Source organism: Loxodonta africana, chromosome 1, assembly GCF_030014295.1.
Source record: "Loxodonta africana isolate mLoxAfr1 chromosome 1, mLoxAfr1.hap2, whole genome shotgun sequence".
Lineage (NCBI taxonomy): Eukaryota > Metazoa > Chordata > Mammalia > Proboscidea > Elephantidae > Loxodonta > Loxodonta africana.
Genome location: NC_087342.1, coordinates 91687294 through 91712287, shown reverse-complemented (window position 1 = coordinate 91712287; position 24994 = coordinate 91687294). Strand labels below are relative to the sequence as shown.

Below are 24994 nucleotides of genomic sequence, written 5' to 3'. Positions count from 1 at the left end.
AGGGAAACTGGAGAACTAAAATAAAGGGCCCACCTGAAACCCGAAGACTGGATGAGAGGCAAGGAAAAGAATGGGGAGAGAAAGGAGGGTCATTTTGAGGTTTAATCCCGCATCCTCCAACTGGAAGGAGATGGTTCAGTGATAGACGAAAAGATAATGAGAGACAGACAACAGGGGAGATAAAGACAGAACAAAAACCACAGTGAAAATGGAAACAAAAACAACAAACTACAAAACAACACAAAAAATCAACCAAACTACGGTGAGACATAAGGAGATAATCGTAGCGCAAGGAGAATGAAGTGGATGCAGAAATTTGGACTTTGAGAAAGACGTAGGAAAAAATAGAGATGGGAACTGGAGGAAGAGAGAAAAAAGAGGGGAAGAGAATTTGGGAGAAGAGAACACTCTTTCTCCAACAACGTCGTATGATGACATCATTATCTTCCTCACCTCACTCTCAACCCTTCTATGCCTCCTGCCTTGTGACCATCAACCACGCTCTCGTGCCAGCTATGCACACCTCCGCTTTCTACTCTGCCCTAAAGCTCAGACCTTCCTGACTGGAAAGGCCCTGCTTCTGGGGCGGTGTTAGCTGGCAGCTTTGGGCCCGGTCTCTGCTGCTCCCAAGCGGTCCTTCTGGGTACTGCCGGGATGAGAGGTGGGAGAGGAGGACCGATCATCTATGGGGAGGATCTGATGGGGGACACATCGGCTGCAGGAACCTGAGCGAAAAGGGGGAGCACTAAGACCCAGCGGTAGTGGAGGACTACAGCACCCAAGCGGGAGGAGGAAAACCAGGAGGTGGGGGTGGGAGCCATCTGGTACCTTGGTAGCATCCGCAACTGCACCAGCGATAACGACAGCAATGGCCAGTCAGTCTCAGGGCATCCAGCAACTCCTGCAAGCCGAGAAGCGAGCAGCTGAGAAGGTAGCAGATGCCCGAAAGAGTAAGTCTTCTCTTTCACCCATACGAGGTCCAGAAAGAAAATGAGGACAGGAGAGCAAACATCTGAGTCCTCAGGAAAACCCAAGGCAGACGGGGAGAGAGCTGGGGACTAGGAGCTAGTAAAGAGGGAAGAAATGGGTGGGTGTTAAAATCTAGCACCTCAAAGCAGAACTTTCTGGAAAGATTGACCCCTACGATCACCTTTTTTTGGGGGGGAGGGATCCACCCATGCCCGTGTCCTTCTGCTTCTAGGAAAGGCCCGGCGTCTGAAACAGGCAAAGGAGGAAGCCCAGATGGAGGTGGAACAGTACCGCAGGGAGCGAGAGCAGGAATTCCAGAGCAAACAGCAGGCGGTGAGTCCTGGGGAAGTCAGAATGGGAGGTCAAGGATGCAAATCAGAGGTGCATCTGGTGAGGTGTGTATGCAGTTATCAAAAAGAAAATAAGGTGGCAGAGAGCTGGAGGGGACCCTGGCAGGGACCACAACATTTGTCAAGCTTTATGATATGTAAGAGAGTCTGGGAGTTTTTAAAGGAGATGTACAGTTTGTGTGTGTCGGGGGAGACCCCACAGTCTGTGAGGAGAATGGTAACATTTGGGGTGTGGGACAGAGGTTTATGGTCATGGGTGGTGAGGTGATGGGGATTTTACTGTCTATTTTAAGACAAAGGTGCAGCTCAGGTCTTAGAGGAAAGGGGATTGTGTTATATCTCCGGGGCCTGGACATTTCCGTGGGATGGGGGTGGTTTCAGAGGGGGCAGTTTGAATCCCACTAGCTGCCCCTTGAAAACCCTATGGGGCAGTTCTACTCTGTCCCTTAGGGTCATTTTGAGTCGGAGTCAACTTGATGGCAATGGGTTTTGTTTTATTTTGGTCATTCTTTCTAATCTTGCTTTAGGATCTTTCCCTCTGCACATCTGGACCCTTCTTTCTCTGTTTCTGCTTTTTCCTTTCTCTCTCCACCCTCCAGGCCATGGGCTCCCAGGGGAACCTATCGGCTGAGGTGGAGCAGGCAACGAGGCACCAAGTGCAGGGCATGCAGAGCTCCCAGCAGAGAAACCGTGAGCGTGTCCTGGCCCAGCTTCTTGGCATGGTCTGTGAAGTCAGGCCCCAAGTCCACCCCAACTACCGGATCACTGCCTAGGATGCATCATCCCAGGACCTGACTCCCCCTGCCAGCCCCCTCCTCAAAAAAAAACCCCCAAACCAAAATCACCTCCCATCATAGCCCGTCTCTCCTTTCCATTCCCTGGAAATCCTAGGAGACAGGACCTAATAATTCTCCTGTAAAACTTCTAAATATCCTGCTTAGACCTAAATCTCCTTGTTCTATAACCCTCACTGGGACCTTGTCACCTTCACCCAACCCCTATGTGAAACTTGCAGCATGGAGAAGTAGGGATGTGGGAAACATCCCGACTTCAGAGCCCGATAGGCTTGGGTTCCCCCTCTGCACCCTGCCACTTGCTGATAGGCAACCCTGTATCCTCAATGTCCCACTCTGTGAATCTGGAATAATAACAATGCCTACCTTGCCGGGTCGCTGTAATGATTAGGAATCATTCTGTAATGAGCCTAGCATGGTTCCTGGCAGGTAGTAGCTGTAATTCCATACATGACAATCTTGTGGTATTACTTATCCCTGCTCACCTGCCAAACTTAGACACAGCCGTTTCCTCGCTTCTGTCAATAGCTCTGATTCCAGTAATTCATTCTGTTACCCTAGTAATTCTTGGAAGAATTGTTTGTTTCTGCCTCCTTTTCTCCAGACTTTATGATCCTTGAAAGGACTAAATGATGACCTCCTTTAGCCTCTCTTCCACGGTTCTAGGAAGATACTGCCTCTCTTAGGTTCTCTTTTTCTCTTATCTTTATTGGATTTCCCCCTTTTCCTATGTCCCCAAAGAGCCATCAGATGCTCACTGATTCCTGAGAACTAAGGTGACACTGTGTCTACATGTATGCACAGCTTTCCTTTCTACATTCTCAACACTTTACTTTCCCTTTATATTCCACCTATTCGTGACAATAAAAATGTGTCAATAAAATAATTTATGGGCAAATCAATTGGTGAGTCAAAGCAGTCTCCTTTTGCCTCATTATTTCTTACTTTCAGTTACTCTTGTTCTTTGTTTACATATTTCAAACACCCAAGAGGGCTGTTCTTTGAAACTTGTTGTAGAAATAAAAGCAATAGTACATTATGGTTCCTATGAATTAGAATCAACTCAACGGCAGTGGGTTTAGTTTTGGTTTGGTATTTGGGAAACTGAGGACTATAAATGACAACCGTAGAGAAGAGCACACTTTGCCCCCTTACTTTTGTTTTTCTTCATAGCACTTGATGCTACTTGACATTATATTTTTGCGTTTATCTTTTATCTCCCCATTTATGTAAACTCTTGGAGGACAAGGCTGTTCACTGCTGTCCCCCCAGATCCCAGGATAGCACTTGGTACAGGGTGGCCAGTTGATAAATATTGAATAAATACTTAAGATTGGGAAAATGGCCCTTCAATGACACCATCCTTGAATCAATGTTATTTCTCTTGGCCACAGAAGACATGCCTGCTTTACCGCAGACTTGAGCTAATGAGGTAATCTGTAGTATATTTATTAACCCAACTTTCTCTCTTTTCAAGTGAGGAGTTAGGATACAATAGAGATTAAGACATCACGTCCTGGAGATGTCCCCATCTTGGTTCTGCCATATGTACTAGCTGTATTACTTTGGACGTGTTGCCTTACTTCTCTAAGCCTGTTTGCTTGTCCATAAAGTGGGAATAATAATGCTATCTACTCCATAGTGTTAAATGGTTAAGTGTAGTAATAGGTAAAGAGCTGAGTTCAATGCCTAGCCAAACGTCTGTTAATTTTGTTAAGCAGCTGGACATCACATCTCTAGTATCTCAAAGAGGGGAGTGTTAAATATTTCATTTAGGATAAAAATCTAGGCTGAACAATGGGGCTCTTGGGAGGGCTAAGAACATTCTGGTCGAATTAGCAATATATCTAGAATGTTGTACAACCCTCAAGCCCTATCATTTATCTTTAATGCTTGGGGCAGAATTCAGATCCTGTTTCCCACTCAGCGAATTCAGGACACCTTCCTGGCTCGGAGCCCCTGCCCACCAGACGCAAAGCCGTTGGGGCATCAGCGACAACGGCCGACATGATTCTGGGCAAATGCCATTCACCCTGCTCTCTATCCCCACGGTTGGAGGAGCAGGGCCCCCGATATGGCTCGCTGTTTCCTCAAGCTGTCCCCCTCCCGGTCCCCCCATCCCCGTTCCTGAGCCAGCTGGAGCAAGTATGCCCTTCGCTCGAGCCAACGCGCCCACAGGTCACCTTGACTACAGGGCCAAGGACCCCGTGGGAACTCTCAGTCCTCGCCGCCCTCCATCAACACGCGCACATGGAGGGGTGTCCAGAGAGAAGACCTGCGTGGCAAGAACCGAAAGGAAGTGGTGAGGTGCGTGGAGAAGAGGACAAGAAACGAGAGATAATGATGGGAGGGGATGCTAGTTTTCTTTCTGTCTTTTTTACTGGCAATAACGGAAACGTTAGAAGCGGCTTTAAATAAGGAAGATATCAGGCATTTTCCAAAGGCAACCCTTGAGCGCGCGAAACTTTAGACCCACAGAAGATTGTTCTTCCGCTCCCTTGCGCCTGCGTACTGGCAGCCGAGAAGGCGGGAGGCCGGGGTAGAAGGAAGCCAGAAACCGGAAGTGAAGGCAGATCCTTTTCTTCGTCGCTGTTGCCGCCGCCATACGCGTCCGCCCTGCTCAGGTAAGCTTCGGCCTTTTTTACCATCCATCTCCATCCGCGTTTTATCGTGGCCATCCGGCCGTATGGGCTCCCTATATCTCTTCCATAGGTGATGGTCTGATCTCTGGTGTTTAGCTGGGTCGTTATTTATGCTTCCTGCATCTTACTCGAGAGCAAACACTTCCTCGGGGGAGGCCGGGGAAACTGGGGGGGCCCGGTCCAATATGGTGGCTCCGGCGCCATTGTGTTCTCTCTGCTCCCGGTTCCTCCGGTGGGTTTCTTGTTTACCGGAGGCCTTCGCGGCGAAGGCCGACGCTCGGTGGCGTCCCCTGGTCTCGGGTATTTGCGGAGGGCGGGGCTCTTCTCACTTTACTCCTCCCCCTAGGCGGGAACGGGCGGGAGCCCTCTTCTGGGACCAGGTGGGTTTTTGTCACCTCGCCTTGCCAGCGTTTGTTTGGTGCGCTTTCCAAATGTTTACGAGTGGTGTCAGTGTATGTTATACGGAAACGAGTCTCTTCTAAAGAGTAGAGCAAAAGTGATCTGAGACGATTTGGTAAGAGTGCTGTTAAAGCTGGTGCAAGAGCACGTACACTCTCAGTTATTAGCTTCCTTTTCAGCTGTCTGGTGGAAAGGTGATTCCCCTCCCCCCCCCCGCCCCGATCAGGCCGTTTTTCTTATACCCTCTTCCACCATTAATTACAGAGAGATTCCTTAAGCAGCGGAAGGGGGCGGTCTGAGGAGTTGGGCTGGAAAGCTGTGGAAGGAGGATGGCAGCCACATGATGTTTTCATTTTGAGAAATGAGCGCTTTGCGCTATGATGACCTTAATCTATCACCCTTGACTGATGGCTGCTGGGTAGGGGGTCAACACCTTGAGACTGTAGTTAGGGACAGCACAAGGTTTTCCTTTGAGAATTTTTCGAGACTTCATCTTATTTGCATTTCTCACCTCCCTAGTCTAGCTGTTAAGGTATTCTGTTTTTCATTGCTTATTCTTTTTTTTACTGCTACTTATAGGCCACTGGGTTGTGCAAAGTGTTCAGCGCTTGATTACTAACCAAAATGTTGGCTGTTCGAACCCGCCCAGAAGCGCCTTGGCAGACAGGCCTGGCAGTGTGCTTTGGAAAGGTTACAGCCTTGAAAACGCAACGGAGTAGTTGTATACTGCATACGTGGGTCACCATGGTAGGACTCCACACAACTGACAGTGTTGCTAATTAAAAAAACCTGTTGCTGTGGGGGCTTCTGATTTATAGCAACCCTATGGGACAGAGTAGAACTGCCCCATAGGGTTTCCAAGGCTGTAATCTTTTGGGCGTAGTGGTTAAGTGCTACGGCTGCTAACCAGAAGGTCAGCAGTTTGAATCCACCAAGTGCTCCTTGGAAACTATGGGGCAGTTCTAGTCTGTCCTGTAGGGTCACTCTGAGTCAGAACCGATTCCAGGACAATAGTTTGGTTTAATCTTTGGGGAAGCAGATTGCCACATCTTTCTTCTGCAGAGTGGCTGATGGGTTTGAATCACTGACTTTTCTGTTAGCAGCCTAGTGCTTAATGACTGCGGGCCACCAGGGCCTCTCATTGCTAATTACAAGTCAGGAGTTTATAAGCTGGTTTTCATTATCTTAATTTCCTGGTTTCTGCTACTCTGATACTAGTCTTGTTGGGAACCTGTGTCCTGACCACCTGCCGTGGGAATACTTTTTCCATTTAATAGATTTAACTTTCGTGTTTTGTATTTGTTACCTTTCTTCTCAGGAAGAGGTTTCATAGTTTAGGGAAAGAGAAGAGTGTGCTGATGAAGACTTGAGATCGTGAAGGTTTTGCTCGTGACTGATAAGCCTTCCCTTTTTTTTTTTTCTTTTTAGCTCTTTAACAGAAACTCGTTATATTCCTTTCCCTCTCCTGTTCCTTAAACCCCAGTCTTCCCCCTTGATTTCACTTACTCTTAGTGAACCTATCTAGAAACCCCGTTCCATACTCCCCCTGCTGGCCCAGTTATGGCAGAGAATGATGTGGACAATGAGCTCTTGGACTATGAAGATGATGAGGTGGAGACAGCAGCTGGAGGAGATGGGGCTGAGGCCCCTGCTAAGAAGGATGTCAAAGGCTCCTACGTCTCCATCCACAGCTCTGGCTTTCGTGACTTCCTGCTCAAGCCAGAGTTGCTTCGCGCCATTGTTGACTGTGGTTTTGAGCATCCATCAGAAGGTAATTTTTCTCTTCAGTGTAGAGTGCTTGTTAGGCTGTTAAAAACAGTAAATGACAGACATGTTCATGATTCCTTAGATGATAGTGGTTTATATTTAGGATGGACAAGAAGTACTGAAAAAACTATCTTGGCAATAGAGGAGGCTTGTGTAGGCTCTTTTGCCGTTCACGATAGCATGAAAGTGCTAGTGATCCAAAAGCAACTTCTGACTTAGTTTTTCTCTTATCTGCTTGTTTTTAATTTTGTCACTTTGGCTCCAATTTTAAACACCTAAAGATGGGCTGATTGGACCTCTGGTCCCTTCCTGCTGGGCCAGGCCAACTCTGGTCTCTGGAAATCTTTATGACTGGCCTAAAGATGGCTGGCTTCTGGGTCAGATGCCAAGTTGTTCATTCATTTTGTCTAAGCTTGCAGGGTTACATGTCCCAAAGTACAGCAGGTTAATTGGGAGAAATGGCTTGTCGCAGGCACTCACATACCATGGATTGTTACAGGTTAAGGGAAATAAGGACAGAGCCAGGAGCATTAAAGATGAGCTGTAGGTAGATTCAGGAGGGTTGTTAACAGGACCAGGGAGGCCTGGAGCTGGAGGATAGAAGGAGCTAAAAAAAAAAAATGGAGGGTCCAATTTGAGGATGAACATGATAGAGGGAGTAGAGAGGTAGGAAGGGTCAGAGTGTTGACGAGAACCAGGGAAATCTCTGGGACTTGAGTGGTGAAAAATGAGTTTGGCATGGTGAAGAAGATTGTGGCGTTATTTGGAGACTGAAGTCTTAATTTTTCTTTTTTTTCTCTTTTAGTCCAGCATGAGTGCATCCCTCAGGCCATTCTGGGAATGGATGTTCTGTGCCAGGCCAAGTCAGGCATGGGAAAGACAGCAGTGTTCGTGCTGGCTACACTGCAACAGCTCGAACCAGTTACTGGACAGGTACCCTTCAGGGGGAGAGTTCTGGGGAAGGCGGTTTGGTTAGGGATCGTTAGGAAGGGTGTTATTGTCCCAGCTTATATGATGCTTTCAGAGCCATGAGTGTGTGTTGCTAAAATGACCTCTATCACCGTTGACTACTGGCTGTGGGGGAATGCTGTAATAAGCCTTGTTGAGGTGGAGGGGTGGAGTTAACGACATAGGACTGAGAATTGAAGTTGTTTATGATCTGCCGAGTATGCTTTTTTATTTCCCCAGAGGGGAGAGTGACAGTGAAAGGTTATACTGTATGTCTGTATCTGCTTCTCCCCCAAGGTGTCTGTGCTGGTGATGTGTCACACTCGGGAGTTGGCTTTCCAGATTAGCAAGGAGTATGAACGCTTCTCTAAATACATGCCCAATGTCAAGGTAAGCCAGAGTGAAGAGACGTGGGAGGATGAGGGTGTGGTAAATACATATAAGTGAGGCTCAGTGTACTGTATTTTTAGGCACAAAATGCCTGTGTTTTATGTTATTGCCAACTGTACAACTCCCTCATTTTCATAAGTGAGCTGGGCTGTGTGTTACATACATGGATGCGTTATTTATGTGGGCACGTCATTTGTAAAAAACGTGGTACGTTAACAGATAGTAAGTTCTTGCAGACTTGGAGTATACAAGAGATTTTGTTGAAACCTAGGGCTCATTTGGGCATGCGTTATAATTTCAGAGACAATTTCCGTATCTTAATTTTGGAGGATCTAGTTTGCTTTGGTTTTTAACAAACAGGGTAAGTGTGTGTAGCAGGGGAGTTCGTCATGATTAGGCTACGGATGGTGCTTACCACAAGACCACCTATTTCTTACTACTGTATGCCAGTTTTGAATCATTTCTTGGTCTTTTGGCTGACAGTTTTAGAGTTTTGGGTTGTGTGGCAAGTCAAGGCTGGAAGCACTAAACAGCTTTAGCATTGTGTGAATTTTGAGAATTAAAGATGGCAAGAGATGGAAAGATGTCTGAGGGCTGTTGATTTGTGCTATTTTTGATTATATAACTTTGATACAGTGTGGTTACCAGACCTGTGGCTTCAGCATCATCTGGGAACTTGTTGGAAATACAGATTACATGGGCTTCATCTCAGACCTACTGAATGTGAACATTCATCTTAAAGAGATTTCTAGGAGTTAGAGAACTGATGTGTATAAGCTATTGGTTAACGTGAGGCAACAAACAGTAGTTCGGGTTATTATAATTTGATCCGTTCGTTATGTTTTAAGAGAATTTAGGAACATTTGATTACTGTTTAAAATTTTTTTTAAGAACTAGTAGAATAGTACGTATAGCATGGTAAAAGCACCGAGATGATCTGGAAGGCCTTGTAACGAAAAGATTTACATGTGCCCATTTCCAGTCTTCACAGAAGGTGTCACTTGTTAACCAATTTTTCTGGCTGTAGTGGTTTTATGTAACCAAATAGGCAGTTTTTCTTTTTTTTATTGTGAAATGTATATAATAAAACATTTTCCATGTGTACAGTTAAGTGACATTAATTACAGTTACTTTGTGCAACCGTCACCACTATTCTTTTCTGAATTTTTTATCACCTTTAACAGAATGGAGCTGTTTTCTTCATTTATCAAATTGCAGACCTTCTTTACTTTGTTTCATGAAGATATTTAGCTCATTTACACTATTCTTTTTTTTTTGGTTTTTGGAAATTATGTTAATTTTCTTTCATTGTGGTGTGCATGCCACGTATGTGTATGCCTGGTGTTATGCTTGCTTTTTACGTTGCTAGAGTCCACGACATTTACATTCTGTCCGTTCACCAGTCTTGTCTGTAGGTTGATTTTGGAAGTTGAAAACCAGGAAACAGTTTACATTGTTATGACTATGGAAACATTGTTGCACCTAGTAGTGAGATAGAATTATACTTTTTTTCTTGTAGGTCCAGTTTATTACCCTTGTGCCACTCAAAACATTTCCGACGTCAAGATCGATTACAAATTGTCTTTTCTTAAACTTGTTTTTTTTTTTTTTTTTACTATTGCTCAAAATTAATGCTGTGATGACTTGTTGAGAGATTGGGCCATTTTTACAGAGTGTCCCACCTCTGGATTTGTTGGGTTATTCTCTTGTGGTGTTTAGCTTGTTCTTTTCTCAGTACTTCTGTAACTGGGATTTACGTCTGAAAGCTTAATTGATTCAAGTTAAACATTTTGGGGAAGAGTTTTTCATAGGTGGTGGGTACTGTGTACTTGTTATGTTATCACAGAGTTAGCTGATGCACAGTTAGTGATTTTAATTATTGTAGAACTAGGGTCATGACGGTCTGGTCCTGCAGTTGTTCTTGTCCCTCTTGAAACTAGAAAGTAGTTTCTGTTGTTACTCAGCACCATACTAACGCCTAGATCCTCAACAACCGTTTATCTCATGGTTTTAACTTGGAGTGATGAGTTTAGCCTGCATCAATAATTGCATAAGGTTTATGTTAAGGAGTTTAAAAAGCCTGGGTTGAGTTAGGAAAATGAGGTTCTGTGTGCTTTTTGTGGTACTTTTCAGTCCTTTGTCCGCATTCTTACAGCAAAGCTTGGCCTTAGAGTCATGTGAAGGAAGATTGTTATTAAGTCAGATTAGGCATGCAACTTTGTGCAAGTTACTTGTTCCTGAACCTCAGTGTTTGGGGGCATACAAGTTTTAGATTAGATGACCTCTAAAGTCTCTTTTGTAAGAAGTCCTGGTGGCACAATAGTTAAGCACTCGGCTGCTAACCAAAAGGTTGGCGGTTCAACCCCACCAGTCACTCCATGGGAGGAAAGACCTGGCGTTCTGTAAAGATTACAGCCTAGGAAACCCTATGGGGCAATTACACTCTGTTACGTTGGGTTGCTATGAGTTGGAATCCACTCGCTTACATACAACAACAAAGTCTCTTAGCTCTGAGATGTTTTAAGAATTGGTTTAGCTCAAGCTTAAAGAATGGCAAGTGGAGAGATGGGAATCTTTCCTTCCTTGTGGGACTCACTTTCATTTCTCTTCTGGGTTGGCAGGTCGCGGTGTTTTTCGGTGGTCTGTCTATCAAGAAGGATGAAGAGGTGCTGAAGAAGAACTGCCCGCATATCGTCGTGGGGACACCTGGCCGCATCCTGGCCCTGGCTCGAAATAAAAGCCTCAACCTCAAGCATATTAAACACTTTATTTTGGATGAGTGTGATAAGATGCTTGAACAGCTCGGTGAGTGGCAATGCTGACACTGGGATAGTAATCTGGGAAATTGCCCTTGGGAGCCAAATGATGTTTATTTGATAAAGGAGCATCTTAGTGCAAGGACGACTCTTAATCTATCACCCATGACTGATGGCTCTGGGCTCCCTGATCGGTGGCAAGGGTTAGGGAGCTTAAGTCAGTTGTTGTTACCTTTTAAGCAGCTGTGGTAATCAGGGGAGGAAGGTGTCATGTTCTTCCTTTCTATGACAGATATCTGTTCCTTTAGTTTTGAGGGTATGGGACCTTGTTAATCTTAGTTATCACCACCCCTAACCTTTCTTTGGTAGATTTCCATAGTGGGTGTTATAGGGAAGACATTAAACCGAGAGGGGAGATAGTCTACCATCTGGCAGTCCCAACACAGTATGTATGGTCAGAATTTATAGCTGAATAGATTTCTAAAGTTGTAGGGATGAGTGTGAAGAGTGTTTGTATATATGTGGTATTCCAGTGTGTTAAGTGGGGTTAAAAACGGGAAACTTTATGTAAGAACTGAATTTTGGAGAATGGGAGCATGGGGCTGGACATACCCTTAGGGAGAAGTCATCCCAAATGATCTTTGGTTATTCGAGATGGCACGCTATCACGTGGGCTCTAGGTAAAGATGTTATATCTTCCTGACTGGATAGGAAAGCATGACCCAGAGGAGGCATAAGATGGACTCAGGAATGGAATAGGTGCTCAGTATTTGGTGACTGCTAGAGGCCGGGACTTGGGAGGGATGAGTTGGGAAGGGGGTCTTATAATGCATTTTTTAAATGCTTCGTCCTTGTGAGCCTCTGAAATGGGTTTTGTCCCCACTTTTTTGTTGTAGACTTGATGGGGTTTCATGATCTTGTTTCTTGCCCAGTTAAAACACAACTGGAACCTGATCCCAGATGTTCATTCCAAATTCATTGCTGTTGCCATTGTATTACTTAGTTTTGATTTTATAGCTGCTGGAGAAAATAGCATAGAGACCAGAGGCAAATCTTCCCATGAAATGACTTCCTTGCTTGTCCATTTCCATCAGTTTTCCCTTCATTGGGAAGCCTGCTTCTGTTTTTAATTACATATGCTTCGTTTCTCCTATAATCTCTTTTCTTTTTTCTAGACATGCGTCGGGATGTCCAGGAAATTTTTCGCATGACCCCCCATGAGAAGCAGGTCATGATGTTCAGTGCTACCTTGAGCAAAGAGATCCGTCCAGTCTGCCGCAAGTTCATGCAAGACGTAAATACCCTTCTACCTTCTCTCCCTTCACTCCCTGCCCGCTGCCTCCTCCCCTTCCTCGCCCTCTTCCTCCAGACTCCCTTATCCTTCAAGCACTGAGGAGGAAGCACGAGCCCATCTGGGAGTGATGACTCCTTGAAGAGACAGACAAGAGGCAGAGACAGCTAGTGTTAGGGTCTGCGCGGGCGCCAGGGAAACTCCGGAAGACTTGGTCGGGTTAACATGAGAGCGGGTAGTGTTCGACTTTTTTTTTAAACCACAAATTTTTTTGAACCTCTTCTCCCTTTTGTGGGAGGGCAGGATTTTCTGCCCTACCACCCATTGTCTCCTACATATCCCCTACAACCACGCACCCTCACGGTGGCATCAAGCATACAACTGGAGCTTTCCGCTCCCCAAAACTCACACCTCCCGGTGGCAGGAGAGCAAGAGAGGGACAGACAGATGACAGGGCATGTCCAGAAGAAGAGCAAACAGCACAAATGAATCTGCCCCCTCCCCACCTCCAGGGGTGGGGGCCTCTGGCACCTCAGTCCCCGATCCCCTACTCCTTCCCATCCTTACCTCCGCGCACCCATCTGGAACCTCGATTGACGTGAGCCGGCAACAGAGAACACACCATGATGCAGCGGGGGAAATGCAACGGCACCCAGCGGTGGATGGCGACAGCGGAGGCCGTGGGCAATCCTGACCAAGAAGCTGAGGACCAAGCCAGCCTCTTTTTTTCTGTTCCCGGTTTTTTTCCTGAACCCAACGCGTGGCGTGCCTCCCTTCCCCCTCCCATGTGTGTTGGGGGGAGGGGTGTCCTGAATGGGGTGGTAGATTTTTTTCTTTTTTAATACTTAGGGGAGAGGGGTATGGGAAAGTTTAAAGTGAGGAGTTCTACTTGGGTGCAGCCAGCTGGGTGTTAGGGTTTGGGGCTAGATGAGGCCCATCGTAAAAGCAGTGGACTGTGTTCTTTCTCTCCTTGCACTGCTCCGTCCTGCGGGATAATAACCCTTTAGCTGTATTTGGGGGCTAGAATTAGACTCGAAGGAGGCCATGGGGCTTTTCTTTGAAAGCCTGCCTTTTGCTAGCCTGTCTTGTGGGATTGAACTTAGGATTTTTCCCCATGACACACACCTTTTCCCGTCTTGGTCCCTGGGTATTCATGTTAAATACGTTCCTGAGTTAGTACGAAGGGTGGTAGGAAAGTTGAACTTTGGGGTTGTTGAATCTTGTCACTTTCTGTCTTGCTTAGGCTACCTTCCTCCGTTTCGAGGGTTTTTTTTTTTTTTTTTAAGAGAAATACAAATCTGTTGAGTTTTTTTTTTTTAAAGCAGCGTTTATTGACACATTCCACGTAACCTGTAGATGATTTGACTTTTAATTCAGAGACCAACCTGATTATCTAAAACTTTTGTCTTATGGTCTGAGGGCAAGTTATTCACACTAATTTTTTTTTTTTTATTAACTTTTTTGAGCTTCAAGTGAACATTTACAGATCAAGTCAGTCTGTCACATATAAGTTTACATCTTACTCCGTATTCCCACTTTCTCTCCCCCTAATGAGTCAGCCCTTCCAGTCTCTCCTTTCGTGACCTCACTGACTAATTTTTGCTTCTCCTTTCATGGCTTTTTAGTCATGTCCATTGTAGCATTCTGATCTTAAAGACATCTACTTTCTTAATGAGTATATGATTCTCCCACTTTAGAGACTATTCAGATGGAACTATCTTTGTCCCTTGCCCCATATTATAACTAGCTCTGATGGGGTTGCTCTGACCTCAAGTCACCTTTTCCCATTGTTTCCGGGTGTTTGGATCATGTTTTCCCTTTGAGAAACATCTCCCATTGTTTTGATTCTTTCCTCCACCATCCATTTGAGATAATGGCCCCTTGCCATTGGGTGGCTCCACTATTCCTTTTCTTCCTTTGGGAAGTCACCTTTCTGTGACAGTTTTCAGTTGGGCAGTCTTAAAACCCCATTGATAGGAAGGAAATTAGGTCTAACGTGGAAGAGACCACATTAAAGTGTGGATTTTTTTGTGGGGGGGGGGTTGGGTTTTCAGTCTTCTCTCTTCTCCCCATCCCCCCATGGGGTGTATTGGATATCAACTTCCTCCACCCCCCCCCAGGTTAACCCCCCCACTCTGCCCTCCTCCCGTTCCCTACCCCCTTCCTCCCCCCCAGCCAATGGAGATCTTCGTGGATGATGAGACGAAGCTGACGCTGCATGGATTGCAGCAGTACTACGTGAAACTGAAGGACAACGAGAAGAACCGGAAACTCTTTGACCTTCTAGATGTCCTTGAGTTTAACCAGGTCAGTTGTTCAAAGTCCAGTAGGCTGTGAGCTTTGGATTCTTCTCCAGCTGTAGCAGAAATCTGTTTATTAAGTATCTTTTGGTTGAGCAGACCACGTGTGATATAGGAGAGAATGGTGGGGAAATTAAATGAGACTGTGTAAGCTGTGTATGTCTTACGTGGTCAAATTGGTGATCTCTGATGCGTACCAAGGGGGAGAGCATGAGCAAGGCGGGAGCTTCTTTTCTGTTCCCTTGGTCGCACGGAAAGGTACTCAATAAATCATTACTTCAGTAAGTAAACTTCAAAAAATGAAAACTTCAAAGGGTTTTAGATTTTTATCTAAAATCCCAAACTATTTTGGGCCTTTGACTAAAAAATGACAGCAGCCGTACACCGGCAGGGAACTTTTCAGGAATTCGGGAGAAGACATGGAACTATGGATATCATTGCTGATATCAGATGGATCTCAATTGAAAGGAGAGACTGCTCTGCTATGCAAAGGCATTTGTGTGGGTCGTAATGAATCACAGATAACGTAACGAAGAATGGGAATTCCAAAATGCTTAATTGTGCTCATGGCTCAAGAAGTAGTCAAACAGCAAAGGGATACCGTGGTTCAAAATTGGAAAAGGTGCTCAGTGGGGTTGTATCGTTTTACCTTATTTGTTCAATCTGTGTGCTGATCAAATCTAAGAAGCTGGACTATATGAAGAACATAGCATCACAATTTGAAGAAAACCTATTAACAACCTGCGATAAGCAAATGACAGCTTTCCTTGCTGAAAATGAAGACAACTTGCTGTTTCTGGTGGTCAGAGACTGCGTGCAGCCATCAGTGTGGATTACATCAGGATGTAAAGAAAATGAAAATCCTTGAAGCTGGACCGGTAAAACAACATCATGCTAAATGGAGAAAAAATTGAAGTTACAGATTTCATCCTATTTGAATCAGCCATCAATGCCCATGGAAGCAGCAGTCAAGAAATCAAATGATGTATTGCATTGGGTAGATGTGCCACAAAAGACCTCTTTAAAGTTTTAAAAAGCAAAGGTGTTACTTTGATAACTGAGCCAAGCCATGATTTTATCAATCTCATATGCATGTGAAAGCTGGACAATGGAAAAATACAGGAGTATCGATGCATTTGAATTCTGTTGGGGAAGAATAAGCAAGTCAGTCTTAGAAGAAATACAGCTGGAATGCACCTTAGAAGCAAGGATGGTGAGATTTTGTCTTTATTTTGGACATGTCATCAGGAAAGATCAGTCACTAGAGAAGGACACCATGGATCAGAGAAACAAAACCCTCAACAAGATGGATTGACAGAATAGCCAACAGTGGACTCAAAGATCATGGAGATGACACAGGACTGGGCCGTCTCTGTCATACATAAGGTTGCCGTGTGTCAAAGCCAACTCAGTGGCAGCTAACGAATGTTTATTTCTTAAATGTTTATTTCTTGTGCTGCTACCGAGGAGAAGCGTTTTATCATTTTACTGTTATGTGGTTTATTTGCATTAAAAACTCCAAAGTTAGGGTAGGTCGATTGAGTTTAATATTTTGGTGAACAGGAATATTGACCATGGTCTTTCCAGATTTCAGTTTGAATTTTTGGTACTTTTTTATGAGGTAGCATCATTCTTATTTCCTGACATGTCTGTTTTGGCTGCTGTTCTCTGTACCTTCTCAGAGGCCAGTCTGTTGTTAGTTGCCTTTGAGTCAGTGCTGACTTGTGGCAGCCCTGTGTTGTGTAGAGTAAAACTGCTCGATAGGGTTTTTAAGCCTGAGACCTTTCAGAAGTAGATCCCCAGGTCTGTCTTCCAAGGCACTTCTGGGTTGGTTCAAATCACCAACCTTTCAGGTAGTAGTTGAGTTCTTAACTGTTTGTGCCACCCAGGGATCTGAAGCTGGTCTGAAAAATAAACTAAACCTGTTGCTGTCAGTTCCTACTCATAGCAACTCTGTAGGATAGAATAGAACTGCACCATGGGGCTTCCTTAGAGTATAAGTCTTTACAGAAGCAGACTGCCACACTTTTCTCCCGCAGAGCACCTGGCAGGTTTGAATTGCTGACCTTTTGGTTAGGAACCAAGTGCTTAACCACTGCTCCACCAGGGCTCTTAATGAGGCCAGTCTGCTCGGTAAAATCAGAGCCAAAAGAGAGAAAGTCTAAGTTAGTTTTAGAGCAGAAGGGAAAATTGGTGGGAACGAGGGACTGGGAGGAATTCCTTTAAAAGTGAAACTCCTGAAAACTTTCTCTCGCACATACCCTTTTTCTCTCTCACACATACACCCTCGTGGACCTACACCTCCCCCGACACAACACTCACACAGGTGGTGATCTTTGTGAAGTCTGTGCAGCGTTGCATTGCCCTGGCCCAGCTCCTAGTGGAGCAGAATTTCCCAGCCATTGCCATCCACCGTGGGATGCCCCAGGAGGAGAGGTGAGTTGGAAGTGGGGAGGATGTTTTGTATCCTTGGGGAAAAAAAGAGACCATTGAGAGAAGAGAATCTCAATGTGTTTTCTAATTTTCCTTTCTCACAAAGGCTTTCTCGGTACCAGCAGTTTAAAGATTTTCAAAGACGAATTCTTGTGGCTACCAACCTATTTGGCCGAGGCATGGACATCGAGCGGGTGAACATTGCCTTTAATTATGACATGCCTGAGGATTCTGACACCTACCTGCATCGGGTAAGCCCCACCCCCAGGCTGACATCCCATTTTTCTCTTCTACCCCCTTATTTTCTGTATCTTTTCGTCCCTTTTGGGTATCTTGCCTCTTTTGCGTCCTCCAGTCCTAACCTCTTTTCTCCATTCAGGTGGCCAGAGCGGGCCGGTTTGGCACCAAGGGCTTGGCCATTACGTTTGTGTCGGATGAGAATGATGCCAAGATTCTTAATGATGTCCAGGATCGCTTTGAGGTCAATATTAGTGAGCTGCCTGATGAGATAGACATCTCCTCCTACAGTGAGTATCGATCTCATGAAGCTGGCTTCCCCTGCTTTTTAGCTTCTTGTTCTTTAGTGTATTTGTCTTAAACCCCATTATGTGTATAAAGCACTTGACAAAGGATAAAATTCATGCTCCCCTGGTCTTTGATGCCATGTTGGGAAGATTTTTTGACATCTGAGTGGGGTCTCTGTTTTCTCTCATTAGATTTTTCTTTCCCCACCCCTGTCTGGCCTCTGAATGCTCACGTGACACATCTGCATGTTTGCGTGTGTCTCCCAAGCTTGCTTTTGCCTTTCTGTGCCGTATCCTAACTCATGTTTTCTCTTCAGTTGAACAGACACGGTAGAGGATTCACTCGTTGCGGAATGTGACAGTCTGCCCCTCTTCAGGAGACAACACCAGGCGTGGGGGTGAAGGAGACACTACTGCCACCTATCCCTGACCCCTCCCCCACGGCTTCCCTCTTTTGCATCACCACCACTCCCAAGTCCCCATCCCTGATTTGTCAGAATTTTTTTAACAAAACTAAAAATGAAACGTCGTGCGTCTGTGGTATCTGTAAATGCTCCGTTCCGTTACTGGATTTGGGGTGAGGTCATTTAAGGCATGGTCCAGGATAAGGGCCCTGCTTCGGGCCGAGAGGTCAGTGGGTGGGATGTACCTAAGAGAACTTGCAAAGGCTGAGGCTCTGTCTGTCTTCCAATTTCTGGCTCATTGTGGAGGGCTCATTTCGTTTTCTCAGTAGTCTGAGAGAGGCTGGGATGTTCCTAATTGAAGGGCTTGTAGAGGGTGTGGTGTGTATTTCCTGTATTGCAGAGTGAGTTGGGGACTGGTAGGAAGCTTAGGCATCTCCCCCACAGGCTTTCTTGGTGTCTCATTTGTTCCTTCAGCTTCTGGATCTTGAGCACCAGGGCCTGTGCCTTCCAGGCCCCCTCTTGCCCTTCCAGCAGGGCCTGGTACAGCTCCAGCTGCCGCTCCAGCAACTCCTCAGCTTGAGCCAGCTCAGCTGTGCTATGGGGTCTGGAACCCTGGGTGAGGGGGGAGTTAGGGAGACAGTATCAGTCGGAAGGGGAGTCAGGAATTTCTCCTTTCTCACTGGTTGAAGGTCACTTGGGAAGCCAAGGTGCTTCCTGTGTAGGGCATAGGCCTCTGGGGGCAATTAAGAGATCACTGGCTCAGGGACTATATAACTGGACCCTGAGAGCCTCTCCCCTTGTCTGGGGCCATAAGGAGGAGAGGACTGGCTGGCCCTACCCCCTAAGAAACAACCGTCAGATGAGGGGAAAGGACTTTGTGAATTGCTGCTCTGGGTTGGGGGAGGAAGCTTTCAGGTCAGGAGTAGGGTGGGGGGAAGAAGTTGAGAGCTGGAACTAGGTAACAAGCTCCAGGGGTGAGGGACTGTGTTGGGGCTTAGCAGGCTTCTCCCACCCCAGTACCAATCCTCTTCACGTCCTCCGCTCCCACAACTGGTGCCACTTACCTGGGGGGTGACCTCATCTTTCCACTGTCCGAGGAGCTGGTCTGCTGTGTGTTTGCCTTGGGGCTCTGGGAGCAGCACCCCGGGGAGGCCTGGGGGTCCAGGGGCCAGGAGGGCAGAAGGCCTGTCAACAGCATTGAGACAGCCAGGGCAGAGGGAGCACCGTGGTGGTGAGGCAGGGAGCTGTCTGAGCTGCCCAGTACCTGCCAAGGACTGGCTCCCACTGGGCTTTGGGCCTTGCTTCTGTGCCCAGCCCTGTCTAGGCCCCCGCCTCTGCCCCACTCCACTGCCTCCACCTCCCAGCCTGGCCCCAGACAGTCCGAGAACTGTTGCAGATGTGAAAAACATTGCTGCCGGTTTAGGCAGAACTTGCTTCAGAGCACTGCTGCCCAGGCAGCCACACCTCTTGTGTCTGTTGTGCTTAGCGTTACGTCCTCACTCGGCTCTGCAAGGTAGGAATTGTATCGTTGGTTTGCAGATGAAACTGACAGAGTTTCATTCAATATACTTATTTAGGCAAGTGTTGAGGCCAGTTCTAGGCCAGAGGTGTTCAAGGCTCCACAGCTGGCTGGTAGGAGAGCCTGGAGGATCCACATACAGGTCTGTTTGGTGCCACTGAGTTGATTTTCGACTCAGTGACCCCACGTGACGGTAGAACTGCCCCAGGTTTTTCTAGGCTGTAATCTATGGGAGCAGATTGCCAGGTCTGTCTCCCGCAGAGCTGCTGGGTGGTTTTGAACTACCAACTTTTTTAACAGCCAAGCACTTTCCTGTTGCGCCACCAGGGCTTTCTATATCCTGGTCTACCACACCTGAAAGCTCATACTCAGACCTGGTTCACATACTGATTCCCCCACTGTTTCCCTTTCTTCTCTTCTTGCTGGCCCAGAATTGCCTTTTTTCCTTGTCTCTGTTTTGCATTGTGTGTCTTTGGGGTTTGCCTTCTCTAGTAGATCCGGGCATCTTTGTATCGCTTATAACTTTGGCTCCTGACAGAGCCTGACACTAATATAGGTTTCAAGCATTGTTGAACTACTGAACTCCAAATCTTCAGCACTAGATCAAAAGCCCCCTCTATACACCATGTGTGATCCTTGCGCATAAATGTTGGACTCCTGCATTGTGTTCTGAAATGGTGTCTTGTGGCTGGAGAGGACCCAGGAGGCAGTGGATAAGCATATGGGGAAAGGTGGGTTCTCAGAAAAGACGTGCCTCAGAAGGCAAGGATTGCTGGAAAGTGGACAACCCCTAACAGTTCACTATCTTTGAGACATCCCTCTATTCACAGGGGAGATGGCCTCTATCACGGTGTAGTGGTCCGTGAGCCCGGCAGGAAGACCTTCCTACAGGTTCTTAAACTTGGGCTGAAGCTCTTCTAAGAGGCCAAAGGCCTTGTGCTCCCCGTTAGGTGACTGGTTCCCACTTTTCAGTGGAAAAAGAACTAAGTACCCCTGTAAAAACTTTGAGGGAAGGGGAGTTTTCATTCCCCTTTGTGATATGGTTGTGCATGACTCACACTTGAATTGCAATGTGTACACATCTTAAAGCCTAATTATCGGAACATTAGGGGCCCAAACTACTGTCATTACAGATAACGTGAAACGACGCAATCCACAACAAAGTAACGTTGAAGCTAAACCATGTTTGTAAATTAAAGGCAAGACTATCAGCAATGGGGGCGGGGGGGAAGCTAGACTTCTGCAAGACAATCCAGACTGTATACTAATAAAATTTCTTTCCTGAAAACTGGGAATTCCAAGCATCTGAGTTTGTGTTTTGGATTATAAACTCCAATTTACAGTAGGTAGTCCTGAGCCATGAATTCAAATACAGTCTGGATTTGGGCTTTGTTCATCTGTGAGAAATGAAGAAAGGGCTTTGGGCCAGTTCAAGATCTGTTGGGTAAACTGATCTCATAATCATGGATAGGAAGAAATGAGGATGAATAAACCAGATGACCGGATTTTATGTTACTGTGTACATTTATTTGTTTTTTGTTTCCTGAGTCTCTAATAAAATCTTAAATGAGGGTTCTGGGCTGGCCTCTGCGGGCATCATGTCTTCACCCAGGGACAGGCAGGGACTATGGGAAGCAACATCGACAAGTTTAAGGGGCTGCAGAGCCTCCCCCGGCCCCAGGGCAGCGTGTGGGTTGCACTTTCAGTACTGCATCATACCCAGACTACTGGCAGGACTGGGCTGAGTGACACGAATCATTGTACCTCTCATGTGAAACTCCACTGGATTTGTGGACTTACGGTTATTGAAATCCACCCGTTTCATTAACACAAGAGACTACTAAGTGTGAGACCCTGGTGGGCATTGTTTTGTTCCTGTCACAGGTGATCTTTACAGGAACCCTTCGAGAGCGCTCGTCTCATTTCGCTTTTTTTAATTAAACTTTTTATTTTGGGATACTTTTAGATTTACAGAAGAGTTGTAAGGATAGAACAGAAGAGTTCCCATGTATACTTCACCCAGCTCCCCCTGATGTTAACATCTGCATGATCATGGTATATTTGAAACACTAAGAAATTAACTTTGCCACAATACTTTTACCTATAGCCATTATTTGGATTTCACCAGTTTTCTAAGGATATTAAGGCACACAGATTTCAGGGCCTGCCCAAGTTCACACGGACAAACAAGAGGCTCTCATTCAGCACCACATTTGAGTTTTGCAACCTTTAATATCCCAGACATGATGGCCAGTTCTCCATGCATGTCTTCATTTATTAGAACTTTTTTTTTTTTTCAGTCTGCAGGGCTTATAAATTCAATAATTATTCCCTAATAGTTGGAAGCTTTCCTAAAAGAAAAGTTGCAAGTTTCAGCGTGAGCCTCTGAATCCAGGGTTTCTGGGATTTGGTGAACACATCAATATCACTTAGAAAATTGGCCAGAATAGGCAAGAGAAAAAGGCAGCAGATGGAGGAATCACTTCCACTTTTCTCTCATGTAGGGTATTTCCCTCTTCCTGATGCTCATCCCAGGTCCCTGGGGGTGAGGGAAGAACGGCCCCCTTGGGCTGTGAGAGAGAAATGATGACGTGGAAACATTTCTTTATCCATTCCAAGACTTCAGCTTCTAGTTTAGCTGTGCCTGTTCTCCCCCCACAATCCTGGGTCTATGAGCATACCATTCTCTCAGATTCAGCTTCAGTCCACTCACCTAGTGAGCCATTTATTCCTGGAGGGTCAGAGCGTGGGGCTGTGGCAGAAGGTACAGCAGGAATGAAGGAGGTTGGAATGAAGACTTCCTAGTGAGGGCTGAGATGTGAGTAGTCAGAGGGCAACTGAGGACATTCCCAGCATCTCCATGTAGGAGAGAAGGGCAGGACTGAATAAAAGGATGAAGAGTACGAGCAGGGTTTGGTGAGTTTCATCCTTCCCTCATCCCGGGTCCTCTGACAACGCCTCACCTCAAGTCACACTGAGGGGCCACTTCAGGCCAGGTGGTCCACCAAGCATGTGACTCTCACCTCCTCTCCAGGGAGGAGCCCCACAGTTGCCTAGCTCTGGCACGTCTCACTCTTCCTCTCTAGGTCAGGTCCCTCTGAGTACTGAGTCCACAGTCAGTTCCTTCCGTTCTACTAGCCAGGTGAGTGTGATGTTGGCAGGTAAGAAGACAAATGATTGGCCTCTCAGAGAGCGATTGCCTTTGGGGGTCCTTCTTGTCTGTCACCAGAACCGTGGAGGGAACTTGGTTGCAGGAAAGGGGGAAGAGAGATGAAGTGAAGGTGGGATCCCACTTCTGTTTTATCTCTCAGTCCTCCTCCACACATCAGCAACTTCCCGTCTCCCAGTTCCCAGGACTTCTAAAAACTGGGACAGGAAGAAGAGACCCAGAACCCTACATCTGCCTCCCTCCAGTCCTCTATGGCCTTAGTGGTTGCCCCAGCATAGAGCCCTAGGTATGTGCAGAGGGTGATCCTGGAATTTTCTTTCTTGATGTAGCTGCATGGCTCAGTTCCTCACCTCCTTCAAGTTTGCTCAAATGTCACCTCAACAAGGCCCACCCTGACTGCCCTATTTAAAAGTTCCACTTCTTCCATTATCCTCATTAAAAAAAAAAAATTACTTAGTATTAATTTTTTTCTCTATATCTCTTATCTCTTTCTAATGCACCGTGTAGATTTCTTTTTCCAAAGATGGCCTCAACAACACCTCCCGTGCTCTTTTGCAGTGTGACCTTGCCATTCCCTTGTCAAGACTCCCCTCCCCTTGAATCTGTGACTAGCTTTGATGGATAGAACACGGGCAAAGTGACACCGCTTGACTTCTAAGTTTCTGACATAAAATGCCTTGTGATTTCTGACTTGGTTACTTCAAACACTCCCTCCTGGAACCCAGGTGCCATGCTAGTAGCAGCTAAGCCATGTGGAGTAGCCAGGTGGGGAAGAACATAGGTAACCTAGTTAATAGCCTCAGTGAGCTCCCAGCTGATAGCCAGTACCAACTGCAGCCCGGTGAGGGATCCCTCTTAAGTGTTCTGAACCCATTGGGCATCCAGGTGACTGAAGCCCCAGCTCATATCACATGAAGCGAAAGAGCTTTCCTGCTGAGCCCAGACAACTAAAGAATGAGAGAGAATAAAAAAGTTGTTGTTTAAGTCACTAATTTTGGGATTGTTAGCTACCCAGCAATAGATAATGGAACATATACACCATATAATTTACTGCTATTACTATGTTTTTATTTTTTGTCTGCCTTTCCTGTCAGACTGTAAGCATCAGGAAAGCAGGTGTTTTTTGTTTGTTTTTGATTTAATGATTACCAAGCCTAGAGAAAGGAGCCCTGCGATGCACTGTTTAAGAGCTCAGCTGCTGAGCAAAAGGTCAGCAGTCTGAACCCACCTGCAGCTCCATGGGAGAAAGATGTGGAAGTCTGCTTCCATAAAGATTACGTCTTTGGGAGCACTATGGGGCAATTCTACTCTGTCCCACAGAGTTGTGATCAACTTGAAGGCAACAGGTTTTGTTTTTTTAAGCCTAGAGCACTGCTTGGTGCAGAGAGCTCATTAAACGTTTTTGAATGAATAAATGAATGAATGCTGTGTCTCCAACACCTCTTGAGCCCTGGTAGAGCCCCCATCTGCCAGGTTGGGGGTCATCTTTGGCTGCTGCCCAGCTCTTAGCTGTGACTCAGCTGCAGTGTGTGAGACCCTGGGGGAGACTTCCCCCAGTCTGGGACCCTGAGTCAATCTTCAGGGTAGAACTGAGATTTGGGGCCGGGGCTGCAGAGCTCCTAAGTTCAGAGGTTAGGTAGCAGAGAGCTGTGCATGAGGGGGTCCAGACTGAAGATCTGGGAGCTGGGGTCCCCAGGAGAATAAGAGGCAGGATCCCAGGGTCCCCAGGCTGCAAGCTAGAGAGGGAGCAGGAACTACCCTCAGGATCCAGGGTAATGGGTAGTCAGTCACCTGGGACATATTCTACAGCCAAGATCCTTGCAGCTCACAATGATGTCCAGGCCCCACACTGCAACTCACCCTCGCTCCTCTGAGGCCCTGTGGCCATAACTCTGGTTGTCATAGGAGTCAAAGAGACAACTAAGGCCTTGACTGCAGGCTGCTCAGGGCTGGGCTCAGACATGGCTGTGAGGTCCTAGCTCAGAGAGTGGGACCCTGGAAATATGGGAGATTTGGGACAGGGCTGGTCCCCACAGGATGGCACAGGCACCTGCTCTTGGCTTCAAACACATCTCCATGCTGTCCCATGCTCCAGCCTTCCTCATGATGCTGTCCTCCCTGGCTCCTTCCTGTTCCCTCCTTTTGGCCTTGACCCCCATTTTCTTGTCCCCATTTTCTCCCTCTCCTCAGTTCTCCAGGAGCCTCTCCGTCTTCCCTACCTAAGGCCCCAGGGGCTCCTCCCCCAGATTCAGGTGGGAGACTCACTGAGGGATTCCTGGGAGAAGGGGCCTCCTCCTCCAGAGGCTACAGGTGGAATAAGTGACAGGAACTCGGAAGAC

The 24994-nt window shown here is 46.5% G+C and overlaps 3 protein-coding genes and 2 non-coding genes across 7 annotated transcripts; 4 read left to right on the top strand and 1 right to left on the bottom strand.

The window, feature by feature from the left end:
• On the top strand, nucleotides 1–6663 carry ATP6V1G2 (ATPase H+ transporting V1 subunit G2). Of its 3 annotated transcripts, none has more exons than XM_064283511.1 (5): nucleotides 1–950; nucleotides 1202–1302; nucleotides 4016–4420; nucleotides 4584–4737; nucleotides 6583–6663. In XM_064283511.1, exons 1-5 carry the CDS (start codon nucleotides 869–871, stop codon nucleotides 6588–6590), a joined length of 750 nt encoding a protein of 249 aa, XP_064139581.1. In that variant the 5' UTR covers nucleotides 1–868; the 3' UTR covers nucleotides 6591–6663. The 3 variants fall into 3 exon arrangements, with proteins under 3 accessions (XP_064139581.1, XP_064139586.1, XP_003422265.1); XM_064283516.1 differs by having other exon boundaries at nucleotides 10–950; nucleotides 4250–4420; XM_003422217.4 differs by lacking the exons at nucleotides 4584–4737; nucleotides 6583–6663 and having other exon boundaries at nucleotides 526–950; nucleotides 1919–4124.
• On the top strand, nucleotides 5490–5567 carry LOC111748678 (small nucleolar RNA SNORD83). Its single transcript, XR_002784294.1, has one exon. It is a non-coding gene; the product is annotated as a small nucleolar RNA SNORD83 (small nucleolar RNA).
• Nucleotides 6591–18088, top strand: DDX39B (DExD-box helicase 39B). Its single transcript, XM_064283486.1, has 10 exons — nucleotides 6591–6925; nucleotides 7727–7854; nucleotides 8167–8259; nucleotides 10881–11064; nucleotides 12191–12309; nucleotides 14482–14613; nucleotides 16933–17042; nucleotides 17146–17290; nucleotides 17419–17566; nucleotides 17881–18088. Exons 1-10 carry the CDS (start codon nucleotides 6715–6717, stop codon nucleotides 17895–17897), a joined length of 1287 nt encoding a protein of 428 aa, XP_064139556.1. The 5' UTR covers nucleotides 6591–6714; the 3' UTR covers nucleotides 17898–18088.
• On the top strand, nucleotides 11117–11193 carry LOC111748679 (small nucleolar RNA SNORD83). The gene has a single exon (XR_002784295.1). It is a non-coding gene; the product is annotated as a small nucleolar RNA SNORD83 (small nucleolar RNA).
• Nucleotides 18089–18318: 230 nt separating the features above from the next.
• MCCD1 (mitochondrial coiled-coil domain 1) lies at nucleotides 18319–24618 on the bottom strand. The gene is given in 4 exon segments (XM_003422248.3): nucleotides 18319–18579; nucleotides 19028–19164; nucleotides 19167–19220; nucleotides 24516–24618. Coding segments are annotated over 4 exon segments (555 nt in total).
• Between the last annotated feature and the right edge of the window lie 376 nt (nucleotides 24619–24994).

Bases quoted from the DNA above. Each gene is read 5' to 3' on its own strand.
- ATP6V1G2 (XM_064283511.1), top strand. From the start codon at position 869: ATGGCCAGTCAGTCTCAGGGCATCCAGCAACTCCTGCAAGCCGAGAAG. The intron at 951-1,201 runs GTAAGTCTTCTC...TTCTGCTTCTAG, and splicing joins GGTAGCAGATGCCCGAAAGA to GAAAGGCCCGGCGTCTGAAA. The intron at 4,421-4,583 runs GTGCGTGGAGAA...GCGAAACTTTAG, and splicing joins AACCGAAAGGAAGTGGTGAG to ACCCACAGAAGATTGTTCTT.
- DDX39B (XM_064283486.1), top strand. From the start codon at position 6,715: ATGGCAGAGAATGATGTGGACAATGAGCTCTTGGACTATGAAGATGAT. The intron at 11,065-12,190 runs GTGAGTGGCAAT...TCTTTTTTCTAG, and splicing joins TAAGATGCTTGAACAGCTCG to ACATGCGTCGGGATGTCCAG. The intron at 17,043-17,145 runs GTGAGTTGGAAG...TTTCTCACAAAG, and splicing joins GGGATGCCCCAGGAGGAGAG to GCTTTCTCGGTACCAGCAGT.